Genomic DNA, 13,241 nt, shown 5'->3' with positions numbered 1-13,241 from the left:
GCTAGATTATGCTATTCTAGTGCTGAGCAGGGGAAGAGAGAAAAAGAGATGGATGAGGGGCAGGAATGGGAACAGGGCAAAGAGAAATTCCACTTTAAGTAGTAGTGTGTGTGCAGGAAAGTAATAAGAATCAGAGGTGTTTAATATGCAGTGTGTCTTTCTTTCAAATATTAAATACAATTTAGTAACTGCTTGTGGAGATGCAATAGAAGGCTGGGAATTGCTTTCAGACAGAACTTGGTGTTCAAATTTTGCTTTGAAATTGGGTCATAGCTTGTACCCCATGTTGAGCTAAGAAAGGCATATTCACCTAGGTTAAATTGGTATGGGAATTTTTTGTCTTTCACTTTAGGTATGTAACTTGATTTACTAGATTGCTCAGTCTAGAGTATTTAGTGATTGGTTTTGTTTAGTCGGGAATAGCCTTGTTATCAGGTCTTTTGCTTTCTGCTGCTTGTATGTGGAATTTTGAGTTGCAACTATTAAGGATCTATAGCAAAACTGTATTTTAATTGGGGAAACGTAGAAGGAGATGTAATAGACTTTATGCACAATCTAATGTGTGCACAAAAAGTTTGTGTATAGGCTTACCTATGTGAGCAGAGAGCCTGCTTTCTGTAAGACTTGAATGCATGTAGGCTGAAAGAGGACCAGTGAACAGGATTCTGATCTAAAGTAACTGCCAATGTCATGTCACAGTCCCACTGTCCTATCTGCAGGGGCTGCTAGTTTTTTTTACATGCAGCATAGTATCTCCTTATGAGATACCATTTACCATATTGCTATTTACCATATTATTAAGAAATATCAGAGTTGGAGACACTAATTAATGTAGGAGATTTCCAGAGGTTTCAAATGTCTTCTGAATAACACAAGCCTTTCCATATTTATTAAAATAAATATGGTTACATCTTCATTATAATTTCCTAAGATAAAATGCCTGTGACTTGCATCCAGAGATGTGCTGATGTATTGATGATGCTTCTGGTCCACCCCCTAGCAGTTCCCTGAAAAGCCTCTCCTGGGAACCTCCTGAATTGGGTGGGCTGAGGTGGAATGCAGGGGGTAAGGAGGAATCACTGAAAATCAGGTAGAGGCAACTTCCATATGCATTTGCTTGATTTTTTGAAAGGTTTTTCATGCCTGATAACTAACTAACTAACTAACTAACTAACTAACTAACTAACTCTCTCTCTCTCTCTCTCTCTATATATATATAACACAACCCAAGTGAGGAGAGTTAACTAACTTATAAGAGGATAAAAATAAGATGAAATTATTTACACTGATATGAATGCATTCTGACAAAAAGTTAACATGTATTGATCCCTTGAAAAGACATGCTAGTACTAAAACACTAAGGTTAAATCTGACACAAGGTCGGGGTACCTTTTCAGCTGCATTCCCTGATGGGCAAGCTTCCAGGAGTTGCATGTCAGTGGTGGGCAGTAGGGCCAGAACCAAAGGTGGGTTGAGGAATGGATTTGACTAGTCATGGAGAAGACAGAGGTTTCTACACACTATCTTATGCATTTTCCCAGGCAAGCAAAATGCATCATTACATTTCAAAGACACATTCTAGGTAGGCCAAAGCACTTGAGGAGTATGCAGAGCAAGATTGGTATGGATGTGACGAGTCTCCAAGGCTGGATAAAAGATGTTGTATTTGGCCTGTGTGCTGGAGGTTCCCACCCCTTCTCAGACAGAAATCAATGGGATAAGGCCATTTTCACAATAATGTTTAAATGTTCCCTGGATTTCAGCCAAGATAGTACAGTATACACGGTAGGGAACATCCTTGTTTGTATCATAATCTCTTAAAATGACATAGTATATGTCATCATTGTACATGGCATTGTATTAACGAAGGAGGGCACAGCCTTTGACTAAAGGATCCTTATTCTTTCAGTCAGACATAGACAATAGATTTCAGATACATGAAATATCAGAACAAATTCTAAGCTCTGCTTAATGAGAAGCGAGTATATAGTACTGCTTGTGTCAAACTGTGGTTGTGATGATGCCTCCTGTACTGTACTATACATGAATTTATTTTCAGTAACATACATAAAAGAGGCCAGTCATTCCATCCACATTGTATTTATTTTACAAAGATTGTAATTCGGCAACCATCAGGTTAAAAAATATCCATGGAATATCATTGCTGGTCAAGGCTTTCCAAACCACTGAAAAATGGTTGCAAACCACTGAAACACTATTGTCCAGCAGTGATAGGAAGGTGGTACAATAGGTATGTTTGCTCTTTAGATGGCAAGATAGATAATCTACTATCGTCTTTTCTGGCATTGTGCTTAGCATAGTGGGCAGTTTTAATTGAACATCAGGCTTAATTATATTTAGTTCAACCTTTCCATTATTATTAGCAGCTTTATTACTACTTACATTAGGTAGTTTGCATGCATAGTAATGTACAAAAGAAGCTGTAAAAAGTTAAAAATAAAAATGGATAATTGCAATGGATTAGCTAATGGTGCAGTCTAGTAGAGTTTTATGACACTGATAAAATGATTATGGAAACACAAGAATTAAAAGGAAAGTTACATTTATTAAGCATTCCAGTGTTTGCCTCTAAGATATAATAATAAAGAAGCAGTTTTGTTAGGATTCTTAATATAATATAACAATTTACATTTTTATGTCTCCCGTCCAACCAGTTTTGCAAGTGTAGGAGCTTTGGAACACAGCAAGCTATCTTCTACTGAGTCAGATCGGTTCAGTTTGGTGCACACCAGAAGTGGGGAACTTGTGGGACACTAGATGTTTTGGACTGCAACCCATTTGCCCCAGACAGCATGATCAGTGGTTAGAGTAATGGGAATTGTAGTTGAACGACAGGTTCCCCATCCCTGGTCTTCACTGATTGAAAGTATGGAGTGCTGCACTCAAACAGTAAGCTTTTCCACCCCTTCCTGACATGCTGCAGATTGAACCTAGTACATTCTGCATGTAAAACTCTACTGCTGAACTCTGGCCCTTTCCCAAGCTCTTCCAAGCTCCCCCCCCCCCCCCCCCGGGCCTGGTGAGAATTCAAAAAAAATCTGTGTGGTAGGCATATAAAACATTGCTGTACTCTTAACAGAAAACTGTATCTGGTGCAAAAGACACACAGAGAAACAAAGAGAAGCCAATAGGCTCATGTTCCATAGACATCACCATTGGCCTGACAAATGCGTCTTATTTTGTGTTATTATTTTTAATTGTAAAGCACCTTGAATGCATTGGCAGAAAGGTGTTACATAAATTTAGCTTGTTATAAAGGATAATAACTGGCATTAGTCATACGCTCTCTGAGTAAACATACTGAAATCAATATGTCTGAACCGCCCTGAGACCTGCGGTTATAGGACAGTATACGAATTTAATAAATAATATAATAATACTCCAATTATAACTTAGTTGAATATAACCCAGAATAAACGAATTCATTCGTTAACAGCACTAATACTCATTCCCATAATGAGTGTGGCTATTTTGGGTACTTCTTGGATAGTGCTCATGACAGCACTAGTACCAAATAAATTACTTAAGTTAGTCACATCTAGAGAAGGAGACATCTCAAGCTATACACTTGTGTGTCAACCTGATTAAAGATTTGTGGCCATGCCAATATAAATGCTGCCTTCTGCTGTGCTCATCATAGTTCTTCTAACTGGAATAGAAGCAGCAGCTATAAATATTGCATATGCTGATAATGATTGACAAGTTGATATCTTTTTATAGGCAGTGACACAGTTTTGGAGATAAGAAGATTCAGAGATTTGGGCAGCAACATTTGAGAGCTCAGCAGAGAAAGGATTAAAGGTTTAACTTTAAACATAAGCTAGAAACAGCTCGAGAATAAGGCTTTTTGTGAATAATTTTATTAGAGACTATTCAGAAAAAATATATTTTAGGTAAGACTCGTGCTTTGCATTGTAATTGGCTTTTAACCTTTGCTTTTTAAACATTGGCAGTATTTCCTCAATAAGTAGGTAAGTCTTGCTACTTTGCTGGCCATAATTGCTGCGGACTTCAACAAAGTGTAGAATTGCACTCAAAACCTGGGTATTGAATTGTTGAGACCAGTGTCCCCAGACATGGAAGTAAGCCAACTGTGACAGACACCCTCACTGAAGGATGGGTGCTGGGTAACGTGATCCATAGTTTGGGTGTTTTGCCAGTAAAACTTCTTCTGCATTACACAGTAGCGACCTATAATTAACTGTTTGTGGAAGCATTTAAGATTTCACAGAAGTTTAAGGAGGCACTCTGGAAAAATCTGTATGTATATATAATTGCACACCGTGAATTGCCCCTCTCTCTCCTGATTAGCCGATGGTCTCAGCAGCTCTAACTGGTTTGCCGGGTCACAAGGAGGAAGACCCATGGCCTGTCCGTCACACCACCTACACATTTCTGATGAAAAGAGGTCTCTGTCCCCCAAGTCACGATGATGAAACTGTGAATTCCTTAAGCCTAATCCAGTAGGCCAACATTTAGAGAAGCTCCTCAAGCAGTGGAGCTATATCGCTGGGCTACACAAAAAGTGAAGCAATTGCTTGAGTGAACAAGAGCGAAGCTGGCTTCCTTCTATGTACCCTGTATATAAACCCTCCTCCCAAGTTCTAATCTGTGCATGCAATGCTCCACTCTCCCTAGGAGTTTTAATGGAAAAGTTAAGTGGGTAGATTATTCCGTAGAATTCAAGAGACTGATTTTAATCCTGTCTAATGCTGGGTCTATGCGCACAGAAACACAATGGCAAATACTGAAGACAGGCATGTCACTTTTAGTTAATGACATGTCAGCACAGCAGTTAAGTTTTCCCCCCAGACGTGCTGTAGTGTATAGCCAAAAGCAAGGAAAGTACTCTTAGAAGAGACAGGTACCTTTTAGCTAGGAAAGCAAACACCATGCTAATGACAGGAAGTCAGGAGTGGAGATTGTTCATTGCACACCACATCCAGTAGTTTCATAAATGGAGCAGGAATAACTATGGGCAGAAGCCCAGCATGCTGAGACTTCAGGAGTTGTGTACAACATGATCCCTGAAACAGATGTCATGCAGACCAGTTACTGCAGAACACTTGCAGGATATTAAAGATTAATTACTTAATTTGATAAACTGCTGCTCAGACACAGCACTCCTAAAAACCACAGCACCAAGCTCTAGGCATTGTTGCACCAACACTCATTTTTCTACCCCTGATGTGATGTAGCTGCAAGATAGTGTATCTCTACAGGGTCAGAGGCAGTCTGCCCTCGCATCTGCCCCTTACACAGCATCCTAGTCCTGTTAGGTCATACCTTGGTATATGACATCAATGCAGCCCTCCGATTCCTTACAGCTGTAGTAACAGGTTAGTCTGGGAAACAGAAAAGATTTGGACACTGCTTCAGTTTCAAGACCTTGCAGGCTGCTCTGATTGCAGCAACACAAGTAGCTATTTACACTACTACAGCTAAAACAAGCCTCTGCCACAAATTGTGACATTGTGGTGACAACTGAATATGAATCTTAACAGTCACATAGCCAGCAATCACATGTCATATTTGTTTACACTGAAACATCATATAAGACTTTGGGCTAAAGATGAAAATGTGTCATTCTGCTTCTGAAGAGGGTATTTCTAAAAGTGAAATAGGTCAGTGTAGGAAAATATCAGAATCTGTTGCAGCTTCCATTACAATCTTGCCTTAAGGTTTTCTTGACCCTGGATATTGTTATGGATGAAATGCTTAATGCTAGAAGAAATTGGACCAGACTGTGACAACTGTCTCCTATACAAGGGCAAAGATAAGTAGCAGATGCCTATACATAGATACCAGACACTTGCACTTGTAATTTCTTCACAATAGTGAGAAATTATGTTCCAGAACTGCTAGTTTAAACCATATATCTTTTAGGAAGCCATTGGAAGGAAATGCACAGGTTTTCACCGAAGGAATTGAAAAGACTTGTAAGGCATTTTCTTGCTTAACAACAAAACTATTTCCCTCTCTGATCTTCATGGAATATGTGGATCAATCTGCTATGTCTATCAATCTGAGATATCTAAGGGAAAGAATCCTCTACATGGCTTTGTTGTGAATTTTTGTTTTAAAGATTCAGACATTAAATCTACTGAGAATGAATTCACCACAAATGGTTGCATTTTCTCATTGATTTGCCAATATTGACTTCTGTAGAACTACAAGATTATGTTTTTATCTCCAGAAACCTTTAGTCATTACTTTACTTTACTTTAATTCAGATCAAACTGTTCAAAGCAGAAACATAGCCCAATGGAATAATCTGCAGCCCAAACAAGTAAGTTACAATCTTCTCCAAAGGCACCTTGATTTAATTTGCCTAATTGTACATATTAGGCCAGACCACTGAAATAATTGGCTCAAGTACACCTTGAGTTCTATCAATTATTCATTACACAACTCTTGTTTACCAATAAATGTTATTTTCGTAAAGATCAGCAGTTGTTTGAACAATAAGAGGCACAGCCCTCAAGTCACATATTAAGGAATCTGTCTTCAGAGTTCTACTTACTTTTTATGGTAATACATCAGAATAAATAATTTAATAAGTAAAAAGGTAAAGGACCTCAGTCAAAGGCAACTATGGGATGTGGTGCTCAGCTCACTTTCAGGCTGAGGGAGCTGACGTTTGTCCACAGACAGCTTTCCAGGTCATGTGGCAAGCATGACTAAACCACGTCTGGTGCAATGGGGCACTGTGACAAGTGCCAGAGTGCACAGAATGGGTGTTTACCTTCTTGTCACAGCATTACCTATGGTATGCTTTCGAACTGCTAGGTTAGCAGAAGATGGGACAGACCAATGGGAGCACATCCCATCTGTGAGCTAGCAAAGCAGTAGGTGGCCAGACAGGACACCAGGTGTTCGGATGAAATCAGGCCAAATCTTTATTGACTGCAGCAGGCAGAGTAGGTGTTCGCATGGCAGTAGGGCCAGGGTCAGTTCATCATCCTACTCATCCCCTGCTGGCAGAATGGGATTCATTGGGGTTGGACCGTAACAAACCCGTTCCATAGGAGTTGCCCATTGTTGAATGCTGCAGTGGAGCAAGCGAAGCTGGCAAGGTCTCACTGGGTGACCGGGGTGAAGATTCCAGCCAGGCAGAGAGCCCAGCCCAAATTTGGGGCAGGCCATGGTCAGTCTTCATCTCAGCTCCTTATGGGGGTCCTCCTTCACTGTTGATCTTGCCCAATGCCATTTCTGACCTTAACACAAAGTTATCCTGTCCAGCAAAAGGTAGCCATAAATTTCACTGGGGGAAGGGCGAAAAAAACCACACCAAAGACCTGTTGGGTTGAAAGAAGAAACTCTGGTGCTGTCAACCAGTGACCCAAGTTACTCATTGGAGGCTCTCACCTGAGGGTGGGTAAGTGAGAAGCTTGTGGGACAAAGTGGCCCCAAACTCTCAAGGGGGGATCCTTACAAAGGATTCTTCTCCCCCTCTCCTTTGGCCCCACAGGAACCAAGGTGTGGGTGGAAATCCACTCCATTTGCTGCTTGGTGGGCCACACAGTGCCAGGCAAATTTTCTCCACATGAATTTTCCCCATAACAAGGCTTATTACAATAACTATCCCAAAAAGGACCATATAGCAGCTGCCTTTCATGCAGAAGGTCCCAGGCTAAATCCTTGGTATATCTAGGTAGGATTGGCAATGTCTCTTATCTGAAACCCTGGAAAGTTGCTGGCAGTTAGAGAAAGTAAATAAGGCATGCATGGAACAAGATCAGAAAAATCATAAGCAAGTCAAATATATGCTGTATAATAATTCAATGTGCCAATGAGATTGGAGCAGATTACTCGCACAACCTCCTCCATCAGCACTAAAAATTGTTTAAAATGTTTCTGGGAGTGTAGCTCAGCATTGCTGGGAACTACAATACCACTAATATTATAGCTGCTTGTTTGAAACTCTAGTCATACCATATTATTCTGCACATGGAAAGCTAATACCTTGGAAGAAAGGGTAGGCAAAATTAGATACCTGGTTGTGGTAGTTTTCTACACACAGGGAACTTTTGAAATTGAGGTATATTCAGACATTGTAGAAGTTGTGTGATTTGATTCTTGGCAGGACATAGTATAACTTGAGAAGTTACCAAGGAGAAGAATAGCCTGTAAGTTATGATCACAAAAATGAATACTGACCAAGATACAGGAAAATGCATTCCAGTAAGATCCCCCGCCCCTGAGGAATTTAGTCTTACTACTGAATTACAGTGTGATGCAGGATACTAGTGTTAACACTTCTGAGAAAATCTTAAAACCTCACTTAAAGTTTACTGGCCTTAGTATCTGCCCTCCCCCCTTACTGGAACGGGTTACTTCCGGGTTTCGGCACTCACGCATGCGCAGAAACACAAAATGACGTCACGTGCATGTGCAGAAGTGCCAAATTAAGTCACGCACGTGCACAGACACGGCACTGCGGGTTGCGAACAATGTGGGTTGCAAACGTGCCTCCCACATGGATCACGTTCGCAACCCAAGGTATGACTCTGTGTGTGTGTGTGTGTGTGTGTGTGTGTGTGTGTGTGTGTGTGTATATAATCTCATCGGTCCTTATTGCCTAGAAATGGAAAGTAGTGCTGATGGGTTCATAATTATTCAGATTATATAAATGACATTGTTGTTTTTCTTACTGTAAAATTTGTGTTGTCCACATATCTGTGTCATTCACCGCTATTGTTTTTCATGCTGGTATTGGTACTGACCCTGCAGCTCATTGCTATCACATGTTGCTGTACTTGGCTCTGCAGGGGTTGAAAATATTCCCAGCATCAACAGGAGACACAGCCCAAGGCTAGACTTGGACGTGTTATCATAATGGCGTCTCCTGCTGTAACACAGTTAGGAGAGCTATCTGAAGGGACTGCTGTTAACTGTTTGGTAATCGCTAACATGCTGAAGCAATCCTCACACTAAATAGATGCTTTGTAGGGCTTATGGGTGGGGGTGAAATTAAATACTTCATTGGCTGAGGATTCAGTTGCAGTGTTGCCTACACAGCTTTAGCTGACATGATTATGCTTTTCACTAACATGCTGAGTGTGTGTGTGGGGGGGGGGGAATGAAGAAGTTAGTTAGACATTGAACCAGAGTTCATAATCTTGCCAAAGGACATTATTTATTATTGGGTGAAATCACTGGAGAATAGTCTGTTATCATAATATGGTGCTCATCCTTTGATGCCATGTTATTGTAACATAATGAAAACTGTTTACCATTAGTTAATGGAATGTGCTTTTTGAATTGAATTAGAATTGAGAGTTCAGTCACTTTGACTTCATATGCTTTCAGCAGGCTCTTTGTATGATGACTTTAAACAATTGAATTTTTCCCCTTCAGCAACAACAGACGGTGAATAGTCTGGTAAATAAGACAGAATACAGCTGGTTTCATTAGCAAGTGTCAAGATCAGTATCTATTTTTCTTTCTTTTGTTATGCAGCTATATTTTACTTGTGATGGGGAAAAATTGTTTCTGGGAGAGACACTACCATAAAGGAACTCAACAATTAATAGCTATTATATATCTCTGTATGCAATTCAACATTAAAACTGTTCCAGCTGCCAAGATACAAACCTAAATGACTCTTATATTGTCAAGGGTATGTAAACTATAATGCACAAATCTAGGTTCATAATCGGGGGGGGGGGGGGAGGTAAATTTGAAAGATACAGGCTCTCCTGAATGGATACAGGTGGAGTTTTTATTTACCCCTATTTTGGGTACAGTATAAGAGTTTTCCTCATATGTAATTCCTTTCAGAAGAGAGGTGTTCTCGTTCTCTCTCTGTGTAGCATCCTGGAAAAGGATGTTCTCCACTACCAATCAGAGAACAACCCTGGGTGTAAAATATGCTGCATGGTAAGACTTAGAGACACCTTGAGAGAATGGCATATAGCCATGTAATGCTTCAATAGCCAGTGATAGCAAATCTCAATACAGAAAGATTGTTTAAACCACAAAGTGGTGGTAGGAGACATCAGACTAGAACATTGGCCCTGGTAGGCATTCTACTTATCTCCTAATAAACCATCAACGATGAGAATATGGTAAGAAAAACAATTTTTGATTTGCATCTAAAATTCATTGAAGGGTTTATTTTCGTAATTGCTTTGCCCTTACTGTCAAACCTGAACTTTGCTACCATTTTGAGCCACAGTGGACACCTCCCACTGCAATGCATGTTTATAGTTGAATCTTCACATATCCTTTACTATATAGTTCAGTGGTACCTTGGGTTAAGAACTTAATTCGTTCTGGAGGTCCGTTCTTAACCTGAAACTGTTCTTAACCTGAGGTACCACTTTAGCTAATGGGGCCTCCTGCTGCTGCTGTGCCAGTGCCACACGATTTCTGTTCTCATCCTGAAGCAAAGTTCTTAACCCGAGATACTATTTCTGGGTTAGTGGAGTCTGTAACTTGAAGCATATGTAACCCGAGGTACCACTGTAAAAAGAAATGGAAATGTATTTTAAGGGTTCGTCTGGGGTACCTATGGGCATACATGTGCCTCCAAGGCCTTTCCTGGTGCCCTTGGGAGTACCTGAGCCCACTGAAACAAAAATTGGACTTATGGAGCTCTTCCACTGCTCCCTGATTGGACACCCTGTATTCCATCCTCAATTCTAGCCATTTACCTAACTGCCTGCTGCACCTGTGACCTATGTACCTTTTAACCCAACTTACGTATCACAGCATTTGGCAAAAACTGTGTTGAGATTTTGAGTACTGTCTCTACCTGTGGTGGCTGGGGCATAATGGAGATTCTTGTTATTGCACCTTGGTTGGTTTTCTTGCAGGCCATCTGAAGTAACAGAATAATAGAATCATTATGAATATGCAGCTGTCCCTTACTGAGATTGAACCTGCACTATGCTCTAGCCAACTGAACTATAAGACACACTTAAGAACACTGTTAGGAGAATATAACATGAAACAAGTATATCCTAGAAAAGGGGTTCCCAATCTTTTGGGGCGTATGGAACATGTGGAATTCTAAGTTGGTGAACAAAACATGCTTAACTTTGGAAAATTTAGCAAGGCCGTATAGGAACACTTGGCTGAACCACTTTGCCCTTCACCTTGTTTGAGCACCTAGCGCTATAATATTTTCTTGGAGTTATATAGTTTTCTAACCCATCTGATCATATTTTTGTGTCTTCAGTCTTGAACAGACATCTATTGTTCCTTTTTCTGGCCACATGCTTCAATTCTCATTTATTTTCCTTCATGTATTGAAGGAACCTGCAACATCAATTTGAATAGGGCAGGGAGTTCTAGCTGAAATGTATTAACTTTTGTTATTTTGACATCCAGGCAGTTTCCGCCCCCCAGCTTACAGCAGAGAAATTGAAGGGTGGGTAAAGGAAAGTCAACAAGATGAATAGCACAGAAAGAAATTCATGCCGAAATTGTATTAGAATTAGATAGCTAAAGCAATGTAACTAGGCTGATGAAGATAATATGCCCAGTTCTGTATGACAGATATGCAATTTGCTAAGTCAGAATGCAAATATCTTGCCTAGATAGAAAAGTTTTGCTTGAGTAAACCATAGATTTAATATGGCGTAACTGAGGCTCAAATGTGGAGCTCAGCTTTTGAGGAAGTATTTTGAATGGGCTATATTGCTAGCTGCCTGTTGTCTGTCTGTCTGCTTAGGACTAATTTCACTTCAGAGGTGACTGCCTTTTGTTCTCTTCCCTTGGAGAAGGGGCACATCGAAAACAGGGGTCAAAGAAGGCATTGACTTATGTCTGGACTGCTGAAACCATGCCTTTATTTCATGTCTGTTGCTTCACAGACCAGTTTTGACCATGTCCCAGGTTACTGCCTGAAGTCTAGTCCTTCTGCAGTCCTTGCCTGGGGTGTGTGGTTTGTGTGTTGTTTGCCCTGGCAGGATTAAGTCCAGGCATTGGCACCAACTCCAGCAGTGGCAGGAGCAAAGCGAGCACAGCCCAGGGTGAGGCCCCCTGGCCTGAACAGAGGGAGCAGGTGAGTGATCAGGCGCCTTACCTGTGCTCTCACACAGTGGCGGAGAAGGAGGCTGGAATGGCTTAGCACAGTCATTTTTTCTGGGCCCCTTAGGGTTGGAGCCTATGAGTCCAGGACTCCTGTGTCCTGGAATGCTGTTCCCTCCCCCTCCCCAGGCTTACAGGAAAAGCCTGGAGATCATACACCACACTTCTTGCAGTCAGTAAATGCTGTTGCTTTAAAATCAGTAATACACAGAGCATATACCTCTGGCTTAAGGAAGATCTGAAGTCAAGGAAGCTGTTTGTAATGAAGGCCACCATCTCAAGTAAGGGATAACATGGCATAAATAACTTGTCTGAAAGCCACTTTTCAATGTGGGACACATGGGGTTGCTTTCACAAGAAAACACGATCACATAAAAACTAAAAGTAAAAAGTCATTCACTGAAAAACTGGTCTTCAAATTCAGTCTTCAAACATGCTCAGTGCAAACTATAGTAAACGTACCTTCCGTCCACATCACTGAATAGAATTCTTCCGTAAACTGTGTCTCAAAAAAATAAAATAATATATATAATACAATATAATCTGCTGCTGTTCTTTTCAGAGTGCTGTTTTTCACCTATAAAACTCGTTTTAACAGATTCTCTAGGAATAACATGTAATAATGTGTTCCTGTAATTTATCTTGTCATTCCGGAAGAGATGTCTTCCAGCTCTAGATGTAGTGTTATGGTTCTAAAGTGCAATGGTAGCTTCACAAAAGCCACTCATCACTGCAGCCATGAAACTTATTTAGCTAAAATAATAAATCATCAGATCAATTTTAAGGTCTCCTGCAACACTGAATTAGAACCTCCACTAGTCTTTCTTTCTGCCAATCACAGGAGGAAAGGATTGCCTGAAAGCAGAACTGATTCAAGCACAGCATGGAAGCTGCAAAATCCATCTAAAGACACTTAGCAATGTTAATATTGTTCCCGAAATGACATTTAAGCTGTGCATGCCATGTGACATGCAAAAGTAGAACATTTTCAAGTTTTAGAGTGTGACAAAGGGGCAAACTACAATCCACACAGAAATGTGTGTGACGAAGCTTGAATGACTTATTTAGTAAATAACAAAAATCTTCAGAAGTGGCAAAGCATTACTTAACCTTTCTCTTTGTGTATTTTCTCTCACACAATAAGGCTTAAGTTCCATGGGTATCTGCAGGGAGAAATACAG

The 13,241-nt window shown here is 40.5% G+C and overlaps 1 protein-coding gene and 1 long non-coding RNA gene across 4 annotated transcripts in view; one reads left to right on the top strand and one right to left on the bottom strand.

Annotated features, from left to right (window-relative positions):
• Window positions 1-8,781, bottom strand: part of LOC309340033 (uncharacterized protein) — a 194,880-nt gene extending 186,099 nt beyond the window's left edge. Inside the window, exon 1 of the mRNA XM_081858558.1 lies at window positions 8,676-8,781. Coding sequence (XP_081714684.1) covers window positions 8,676-8,709 — 34 coding nt within the window. The 5' untranslated portion in view covers window positions 8,710-8,781. The remainder of the gene's footprint in view (window positions 1-8,675) is intronic.
• Window positions 1-13,241, top strand: part of LOC309340045 — a 153,019-nt gene that overhangs the window by 1,513 nt on the left and 138,265 nt on the right. The gene's annotated exons all lie outside the window — the stretch shown is intronic.

The sequence above is a fragment of the Podarcis erhardii genome, assembly GCF_964252035.2.
Source record: "Podarcis erhardii genome assembly, chromosome: 4".
NCBI classification, from domain to species: Eukaryota; Metazoa; Chordata; class Lepidosauria; order Squamata; family Lacertidae; genus Podarcis; species Podarcis erhardii.
The sequence above is the reverse complement of the archived record's forward strand: the minus strand, read 5'-3'. Positions and strand labels throughout refer to the sequence as shown.